The sequence below is a fragment of the Labrus mixtus genome, chromosome 1 (genome assembly GCF_963584025.1).
Source record: "Labrus mixtus chromosome 1, fLabMix1.1, whole genome shotgun sequence".
NCBI classification, from domain to species: Eukaryota; Metazoa; Chordata; class Actinopteri; order Labriformes; family Labridae; genus Labrus; species Labrus mixtus.
This window is the reverse complement of record NC_083612.1, coordinates 17,615,694-17,625,200: the sequence shown is the minus strand read 5'-3', so window position 1 is coordinate 17,625,200 and position 9,507 is coordinate 17,615,694. Positions and strand designations below refer to the sequence as shown.

The following is a 9,507-nucleotide window of genomic DNA, read 5'->3' as shown; positions in this document are numbered from 1 at the left end:
AAGTCTTATAAACATACAGACACATAGAAAACACAGAGGAATTCCACCCTCATATCTATCTCCTGCTCGATCCCAGGAGCTGCTGCGGCTGTTCGGCATCCCGTTCCTGGTGGCTCCGATGGAGGCGGAGGCTCAGTGTGCTGCGCTCGACCGCGCTGACCACACAAACGGCACCATCACAGACGACTCTGATGTGTGGCTGTTCGGAGGACGACACGTCTACAAGAACTTCTTCAGCCAGAACAAATATGTCGAACACTTCCAATTCAGCGACATGCATAACCAGCTGGGTCAGTGCCGGGTTCCTCCCTGTGTGTGTGTGTGTGTGTGTGTGTGTGTGTGTGTGTGTGTGTGTGTGTGTGTGTGTGTGTGTGTGTGTGTGTGTGTGTGTGTGTGTGTGTGTGTGTGTGTGTGTGTGTGTGTGTGTGTGTGTGTGTGTGTGTGTGTGTGTGTGTGTGTGTGTGTGTGTGTGTGTGTGTGTGTGTGTGTGTGTGTGTGTGTGTGTGTGTGTGTGTGTGTGTGTGTGTGTGTGTGTGTGTGTGTGTGTGTGTGTGTGTGTGTGTGTGTGTGTGTGTGTGTGTGTGTGTGTGTGTGTGTGTGTGTGTGTGTGTGTGTGTGTGTGTGTGTGTGTGTGTGTGTGTGTGTGTGTGTGTGTGTGTGTGTGTGTGTGTGTGTGTGTGTGTGTGTGTGTGTGTGTGTGTCAGCAGATCAAGAAAAGGTTTTTGGCAGTTAATATTTGTTTGTGAAGTAGTATATATTCTGGTCCTGTTTATTAAGAGTCTTACTTTTCTTTGATTTTTTAATTTGTCTTAAATTCAATTTAGATAGAAAAAATCAAGTAAAAGAAAATATGACAGAGTGTTTTGATCCTGAACTGACTGATGGGCAGTTAGTAGACTGACCACACACAGGGCCACACAATCCTCTACATCTCTCCCTCTCTCTCTTTTTGCCCAGGTCTGGACAGAACTAAACTGATCAACTTGGCTTATCTGCTGGGGAGTGACTACACGGAGGGCATTCCTGGTGTGGGATATGTGACCGGCATGGAGATACTAAATGAGTTTCCTGGGCCCGGCCTCGAGCCGCTCATACAGTTCAGGTTCGTGTCACTTGAACATTTACATTTTCTGAGTTTTTGTTCATCTTTTAGCTACTCACACGTATATTCTAAATTTCCAGTTATGTTTTAGGCTTTAACATCTTTTACACTCACTTTCTACAATCTTGATGGCAGCACATTTATATTTATGTATTTTGGGATATCTTTAGTTCATTGTGTTATAACTTAGTTGATCAATATCAACTTCCTATTTAATAGAATAGAATAGAATTACTTTATTGATCCCAAACTGGGAAATTGTGGCGTTACAGCAGCAGGTTATCCAACACACAATATGAGTAAAAAACACAATGTTAGCAAATCTAAGCACAATATAATATTAAATACAAAGTAAATAAGTACTAAAAATATAAAAACTAAGAATGCGAATATATACAACCAGGATTTAACTAAGCACAGCTGAGTACAGCTGATGGCAGTATTAAATGTCCTAAAGTAACTAACATGACCAAATCCTGACCTCATACAGAATTGTATTTTCTATTTCTTTATTCTAAACAATAAACAGAACTTAAGTGATAGATGTTAACTAAAAAATGTGAACTAATGTGAGTACAGAGCACATTGATCATTGATTCTTTGTTTGATCCTATCTTAGGCTATGCCCACCTGAGGGCTGCTACACCATCTATACAATAGCCATTTTATTTATACACCATGCGAGTCACAACAAGTGATTACATGTACACATACATAACTTTTCACAGTTAATCAGACCTGTTCACATTCCCATGGCTTGGACAGTTACAGGAGGCTTTGAGTGCCCTCATGTCCTGAAGTGTAGAGTTTAGGATGTTTAAACCTGCAATTTCCAAAATACATACACATTTAGTTTCATAACATATTGCACTTTTTAATGTCAGTGATTTTGTTTATTGGCGGTTGTTATTAGTAACTGGTGGTCCGAGGCTCAGGAGAAAAAGCATCTGGTTTCTAATCCTCGGGACACGAAGGTTAAGAAGAAGTTGAGAGCTCTCAAACTGCAGACGGGGTTTCCCAGCCCTGCAGTGGCTCAGGCTTACCTTCAGCCTGCTGTGGACCAGTCAGACAGCTCCTTCAGCTGGGGACGCCCACAACTCGACATGATCAAAGAATATCCTTTCAAAGTTTTTTCTCTGTGCGTGCGTGTGTGAACACATGTATTTTGTGTGTTAGTGTGTGCAGTTTCCTTAACCTCTCTTTTAAGTTCTGTCTGAGTCGTTTTGGTTGGAGCAGTCGAAAGACCGAGGAGACTCTTCAGCCTGTAATCAAGCAGCTCCAGAGCCAGCAGGTAACCGAGAGAATTCTCAACCAGAACTCCCAGCCAGGGCTTCATTTGGTCCTAAGGGATAGATGTGCACTTAATTGTTAATAATTAAAAAAATAAAAAAATTCAATAAATAAATATTAAATAAATAATAAAATAAATATTTTTGTGGAAAAATATAAATTGTTGTCATGTAGATTTTCCACTAAGCTGTGCTGCATAAGTGTTGTGACAATGACAATATGAAATACTACAATATTTACTTTTTTTCATTCATATTTAAGCGAAAAGTTGATTAAAAGCATTTAAAATAACTACATTTTCTAAAACTCTAAACAGTCACAGTCCACGTCTGCAACACTTGAACATCATCTGTTCAGTAAACACACTATCAGGGATACCTGGAAACTCCCCTGATTTTTCCCTTTTGATAATATGAGTTTGTGAGCTGAATAAAACCAGATTAAAGTTTGACGTTGTCTATTCCATATCTCTCACTGTTTTGGATCAGACTCAGTTGCGGATCGACTCATTCTTCCGCATGGAGCAACAGGAGAAGCAGACGATCCGCAGTCAGCGTCTCCGTCGAGCCGTCACCTGCATGAAGAGGAAGAAGAAAGAAGGAGGAGAGGAGGACGAGGAGGACAGTGAGGAGGAAACGCCTTCCCCATCCAAATCCAAGAAGGGAAGGACAGCAAGTGAGAGTCCGCTGAAAGGAGCAGGAGTAGAGAGGGGTGAGGAGAAGAGGCCTGCAGCAGGAGGAGGATTTCTGGGGTCAGAAGTACATGTTGAACCTTCTGTTACATCTCAGAAGGAAGTAAGCCGCAGCATCCAGGAGTCCCTCTCAGTCAAAGCCCCTCAGTCTAGTAAGACTCCAACACAGAGGGCCAGTAGGAGGAGCAGCAGCTCCAGCGAGGACAGCGATGATGGCGGTGATGAAGTTGCTATGGTTACAGCCCGATCGGTGTTCGACGGCAGCAGACGAGGCCGAGGGGGAAAAAATACAAGGGGAAGGGGAAATATGAGAGGAAAAGGCAGGGGGAGGAAGACAAAAGAAAAAAACTGAACTTCACACTGTCATAAAAAAAAGTTCTTTGATATTTCATTTGATATGTAAATGTGAATATGTCCATGAATCATGAGGTCATTTGTACTGATTAATTGAGCTTTTCTATTAATGTGACTGATGATATTTGGACAAAGACTGAAGATATTTTGCATTAAATGTGTCCCGCTGTGACATTGAAATATGTCCTTAGTAGATCATTTATCACATCTCAAGGTTTGAACTCCGCATGACACATAAACAATCATAGAGGCTTTGGTATGTGAAAAAAACAATATCTCAGAATGAACAGCTGATGTTTCTATCACTCTATAACACTTACATAGGTCTATTTTAAGTTGTTGGTTAAATTCAGGAAATGCATCTCCTCAGCTTCACTCCCCAGCTCCAGTTCAGCGGAGAGACGGAGCACCTGTTGCTGTTTGTCACTTTGTAACTCCGTGGGAGAGAGGAGTCCAAGCATGCCCAGCGAGAGTAGGAGACGTGCAGGGTGGAGTTGAGGCTCATGGAGTTGGAGGGGTGTTGGGACAAGAAGTTTGGAAGCATTGTATTCGTGTGTAATTTAAGAACAGAGGAGGTGACCACTAGAATCCCGCAGGAGATCCTGACCTAAGTCCAAGAAAACAGGAACAGCATTAGACTGCTTAAGATTGGTTTCCTTGTAGGGCGTTTTTTCCCTCCTACTTGGACTCCTTCAGACATGGAGTCTTCACAGACCAAGGCAACTAACGACACCAAAGAGGAAGGTGAGAATTTAGGGTGAAGCTTTTTTTATTTCTGCTGCAATAATTATTCATTGATTTAACGCAAAAAAAAAAAAAGTTTTTGGCAAATATTTGTGGGAAGATATGCAGATGTAAAACCCTGCAGACCATCGAGTGTGACACTGAACTCACCGCTTGCATAAAATGATTCTCAACAAACATTTGTATCTCTGCCTGTTAACGTTACAAAGATATTTATACACACAAAAGCAATAAATCAAGCTCTCCTTGGCCTGCCTCAAACTTTGCGTTATGGCTCTGTGGGCTCCCCTGACCTCGTTTCTAAAGCCGCCTTACATAACTGAAGTTATGTGTCGACCCTGATGCATAGCTGGGGACAGAAAACACTCTGGCACAGTGTAACAAACAGATTAGATGTGCTTTATGAGCCTTAATATGTTTCATTTATAGAGCGGAGAATCCAAAGCTGCCTGTCATGTGATATGAAGGAAACGCAGCATGAATACTCATCAATTTGATTGAATTCTTTTTTCAATGATGAGGTTTAGGTGATCTGCAGAGGCGAACAAAATTAATACAAAACAACAATTGCTATGGCACAGGAGCCCTGCCGTCTTATTATGCTGTTGTTTACAGACTTTCTATTATCTTGTTTTGAGACTGCAGCTCCTAGGGTTAATAGATAATCAATCATTTCAGTTGGATCCAATGTCCCTCTTATTTAAGTCCACCTAAAGTCTTCAATGTTCAAACTATTTCCTATGCATTCTTGCTTTAACTAATTAAACTAATAAGAAATTAAGTGTGTTTCAGTCAACTCTTTTGTGTTTGGACTGGTTCTATTTGGGACCACTGTTTCCCCTTGCGGGAGAATGGTGCATGTCTGCATGATCCGCTTGTGTAATCCGGTCACTAAATCAAATAATTAGTATTGTCAGTGTCAGGCGAAATAGCAAATTCTGAGAGGGATTTGTGTTGTATATGATAGCAAATCTATGATGAGAGCGTTTCAGTTTGAATAGATGTAATTGTTAGTTGCATACTCTGTCATGTAACACAAGTGGAGGTAAAACAAATATTTAAGGTTGGATGTGCATTTTTTGTTTGAGTTACAGTACCAAAGAATCTGTACCATACGGTTCACACGGTACGATACGATACGGTACAATACGGCACTTTATGGTACGATACTGTACGTGTAGTAAGATAAGATGTCTCTGCAGTAGTACAAAATAAATAAAAATAACTATAACAAATATATCATATGTAAACAGCAAATCACATACCAATGAAAACCACAAATGAAAGAGATTAAACATTACCCGTATTGCAAAGGATTGACATGAAAAACACAACAAAAAAAGAGAAAGAAATCAAGATCAATGACCCTAATGCACAACCAATCGAGGTGGACAAGGAAGAGATTTTAAAACCGTTCATTTAGCTTTTCAATCTGAAGCTGTTTGAGAATCAATCCCAAACATTTTTTGGATTAGAAAAGTTGCAATTTATTACATTAATTAAAGATACATGTCCTCTAATTAAGCAATATCAACCTTTTAAGCTCTGTATTAATATGTTTTTTTTTTACAATAACCATATCTCCAGTGGTTGTCATTGCAGGTGCTGCTGTAGATGCAGAACTATCCAAAGCCATAATGGCTCGATGTGTCCACCCCTCTCTGATCGCCGCGGAGGCCTGGGAGGGATACATGTTTAATGATCAGCAGATCAGGATCAAAGAGTCCACAGACCTTTACGGTGCTGTGCTCTGGCCCTCGGTACACCCAACAGTTGTGCATTATCACAATATTTCTATGTTTTCGTTCCCAGTCCTTGTTTTCAGCCCTGCCAGTGAACTAAAATCTAATGTCTTCTCCTCTAACAGGCGATGGTGCTGTGTCATTTCTTAGAGACCAACCGAGACAATTACAACCTAACAGACAAGAACGTGATTGAACTGGGAGCTGGAACTGGGCTGGTCACTATCGTAGCCAGCCTGTTAGGTATGGAAATGCGACAATCATGAATTATATTTTATATTTTGGACCTATTTTCTGTTATTTTGAATCCCTTTTGTTTCATGTTGCTGTTTGTATGTCATACCTTCCAATACTTTCCTGCACTGTCTCTCTGCAGGTGCTAAGGTTACCTCCACTGACCTTCCTGATGTGTTGGGGAACCTCCAGTACAATGTTTTGCGCAACACCAAGGGTAGATGCAAATACATCCCACAGGTAAGTTTGTTCAGATATAAACAACTGAAGTATTTACCCAGCGAGAGTGTGCAAAAGTGGACTTTTCCTTTACTAAAAAAACATAGAAATAATTGATGGAAATGATTGGTTTGATACTGTATGAATTAATCCTAAATCATCTGTTTCCAGGTCACTGAGCTGATCTGGGGTCAGGAGGTGGACCAGCGTTTACCTCGTGCCACACACTCTTTCGACTACATCCTGGCAGCTGACGTGGTGTACGCTCATCCGTTCCTGGATGAGCTGATGGACACCTTTGACCACCTGTGTCAGGATAACACACAGATCCTGTGGGCCATGCGCTTTCGCCTGGACCCAGAGAACAGTTTTGTGGAGCGCTTTCAGCAGCGCTTCCACCTGGAGATGCTGTACGACCTTCCGAGTCTGAGTATCAAACTGTACCGAGCCTGGAGGAAGGGCTGAGGACAAAGGACCAAAGAGAGGCTGCAGGCTGAACTGTTTCACTTGCTTGTGTGTGTGTGTGTGTGTGTGTGTCTATGTGTGTTTGTTTGTTTGTTTGTCATGTCTGATACCTGATGGATTTTATTTATTTATTCTGAAATTCTGAAATATGTTTTCATGGACCTCATGTACAAATTCTACCTTGAAGCTTTATGAAAGACATTAAAATATGAGTGTGTTTTGACTTTGAAATGTTTTACATGTTTTTTATACCAGTAATTATTCAGTGTCAAAACAATTAATTAATTCAAAATCTTTTCACAGCACACATAACTTCCTAAATTAAAACAGAATTTAACCTTTGAAATGTTAGCAAAAGCTGTGAAGCCAGATTGAAGTCAGAACTTTTGCTTTTGATGCCGTTTAATACTTCAATAAAGTGCAACAGTGGAATATATTTCTACATACTAAATATATGTTTAGTAAGTGAGAATTGTGTATTTATGGAAAGGTTTTTGCCTATTTGGGTCACATAGGTAAAGAACATCTTGAGATGATCACTTTCAGTCCCTTAACTTACTCAAGTTTTTGTGACGGTGTTTTTTGGGTCCAGCAATGATGATACTGGCAAACATATCTCTGGATTTTTCCAGATGACATCTGAGATGTTTTGGTTTTACTTTAGGAGGTGTACTGCTGTGTGACCTAACATGGATGACCAGTTTTTTAACTGTTAAGTGCCTCTTTCCACAACGACAGGAGAAGCAAATTCTGTATTTGTTTTAGTATCTCAAACATTATTGAAAGGATGCCTCAAATGTAGGCAGCATCGCTAAGTATTATTTTTAGTGCTACGCCTGGCAGCAAGGGCTGAAATGTCCTTAAAGAGTTCATGCCTGACACTTGAAAATAGTGAAACGTGAAAGATGTAGAGATGAACCTGGAGTGAAGACCACTCAGAGAGCCAAGCTGCCATGAAAGCCCCATAGCCCAGTCTTCTACTTCATGTAGATAGGATGGATCCACTTTTCCATTTGTTACACGCTATATTCAAGTTCCAGGAAAAGCTGGCCAGTGGTCTTTTCCAGCTGACAAACAAACAGCTCAATCAGCTGGCCTTGCTCAAGGGCACCTCGGCAGTGCTCAGGAGGCGATCTGGCACCTCTCCAGCTACCAGACCAACTTCTACTTCTAGAGCCATGTACTATTATTAAGGAGTTGGTGGAGACCAAAAACAGAGTGAAAAGAGAGTGAACAATGGACCCAAATTAAGGAGGAGGATTAAACATATCTCAAAATATGATTATAAGGGCACTGGATAATGTTCAAACTGTGTGGACACAAAAAAACATTTGAACAACTTGTACATTACATCCTTTGCATCGCCATGATAAACTTATATTATTGTTTTCAGTCACGTTTTTTTAAGAAGCCTAAAAATGAAAAGTCTCATCTTTATTACTGGTAATTACATTTACTTGTGAACATAATAAAAGCACAACATTGTTAATTTGTAATTTTATCTTTTTAATATTATGACTTTTTTAATCACCCTTGCATGATGTGACAAACACATGACGCTGAATAACACAAATATAATGGAACATCCGTTTTGATCATGTCATATAAACCAATAGTACAGCAGAAAATGATTGGTCTCAATCAAGTTCATCCCCATCCCATCTGCTAAGAACAAAGCATTTTGACTTTACATTTAAAAATTGTCATAAAGATCAGCACTACAAAATACAACAAATTAATTTTTTAAGTTTTTGCAGCAAACATTTTTTATTTTAATAGAAATCCTTAGGACATGTTCAGCCTTTGAAACCCCTTAAGATGGTCAAATTAATGACCACATTTATATTGGGCTGTATTTATTAATTGAGTGACATGAACACCAATGTGTCAAACAAATTTAGCATATTTTGGAAACCCACCAGTTAACTTTAATATGTTGGAAAGACTGATTGAGAGAGGCCGTCTATCACTAAGACCCATTAAACCTGATATCTAAGTTATGATTCTAGATTTCTGTCCTTGTTTTATGACGGTTATGTGCTCTTTGGCTTTGTCAAGATAAACACATGCTCGACAACTGTGCGGCCTTAGATAAATAAATGGTTTATCTTTCAACAGTATCTTATAACAAACTTACTGACTGACAGGTGCTGCCTGTCATCAAGCTTTAAAACTTTTATGTCTAATCCAAACAGAGCTCCACATCAACACATTAGGATGATGACCTCATGCTAGAAGAGAATAGAATAGATGTTTATTGCCATCTGCACAGGTACAGGACAGTGCAGGTACATTGGAATTCTTGTGCGTTTCTCCCTGAGTCAGCATCTACAAAAAAAAGTTAAAATTATATATAAAATAGAATAGCATTATAAGAAAAAAAAGAGTAGAAAAGTACAAAAAAAAAGTAAAAGTAAAAATAAATAAGTTGTAGATTTACACTACACTCTCCCTGTGAACTCTTGAAACCGTGCCAAGGTGTTAGATGGATTTCAACTGTTGGGATGTTAAGTGGATTTAAATTGACGCCACTGAAAACTGGATGGTGATACTGCATGGTCTTAGGTTGTTAAAGGTATCCAAGGGAGGTCTTATTGAGGTTAATGTGACGGAGACCCCCTTCTCCTCTCATGGCGATGATGCATTTGGATCGCAATCCAGCCTGA

At 39.9% G+C, this 9,507-nt stretch overlaps 2 protein-coding genes across 2 annotated transcripts in view; both read left to right on the top strand.

Moving 5' to 3' along the window:
* The window catches only part of ercc5 (excision repair cross-complementation group 5), a 9,230-nt gene extending 5,613 nt beyond the window's left edge, over positions 1-3,617 (top strand). The window contains exons 11-15 of the mRNA XM_061035993.1: positions 77-290; positions 958-1,102; positions 2,016-2,216; positions 2,309-2,393; positions 2,881-3,617. Coding sequence (XP_060891976.1) covers positions 77-290; positions 958-1,102; positions 2,016-2,216; positions 2,309-2,393; positions 2,881-3,435 — 1,200 coding nt within the window. The 3' untranslated portion in view covers positions 3,436-3,617. The remainder of the gene's footprint in view (positions 1-76; positions 291-957; positions 1,103-2,015; positions 2,217-2,308; positions 2,394-2,880) is intronic.
* Positions 3,618-3,752: 135 nt separating this feature from the next.
* mettl21e (methyltransferase like 21e) lies at positions 3,753-7,072 on the top strand. Its single transcript, XM_061036117.1, has 5 exons — positions 3,753-4,181; positions 5,784-5,941; positions 6,049-6,166; positions 6,300-6,397; positions 6,548-7,072. The coding sequence occupies exons 1-5, from the start codon at positions 4,136-4,138 to the stop codon at positions 6,839-6,841; spliced, it is 714 nt and encodes a 237-aa protein (XP_060892100.1). The 5' UTR covers positions 3,753-4,135; the 3' UTR covers positions 6,842-7,072.
* Positions 7,073-9,507: the final 2,435 nt, after the last annotated feature.

Bases quoted from the DNA above. Each gene is read 5' to 3' on its own strand.
- mettl21e (XM_061036117.1), top strand. From the start codon at position 4,136: ATGGAGTCTTCACAGACCAAGGCAACTAACGACACCAAAGAGGAAG. The intron at 6,167-6,299 runs GTATGGAAATGC...GTCTCTCTGCAG, and splicing joins TATCGTAGCCAGCCTGTTAG to GTGCTAAGGTTACCTCCACT. The intron at 6,398-6,547 runs GTAAGTTTGTTC...ATCTGTTTCCAG, and splicing joins GATGCAAATACATCCCACAG to GTCACTGAGCTGATCTGGGG.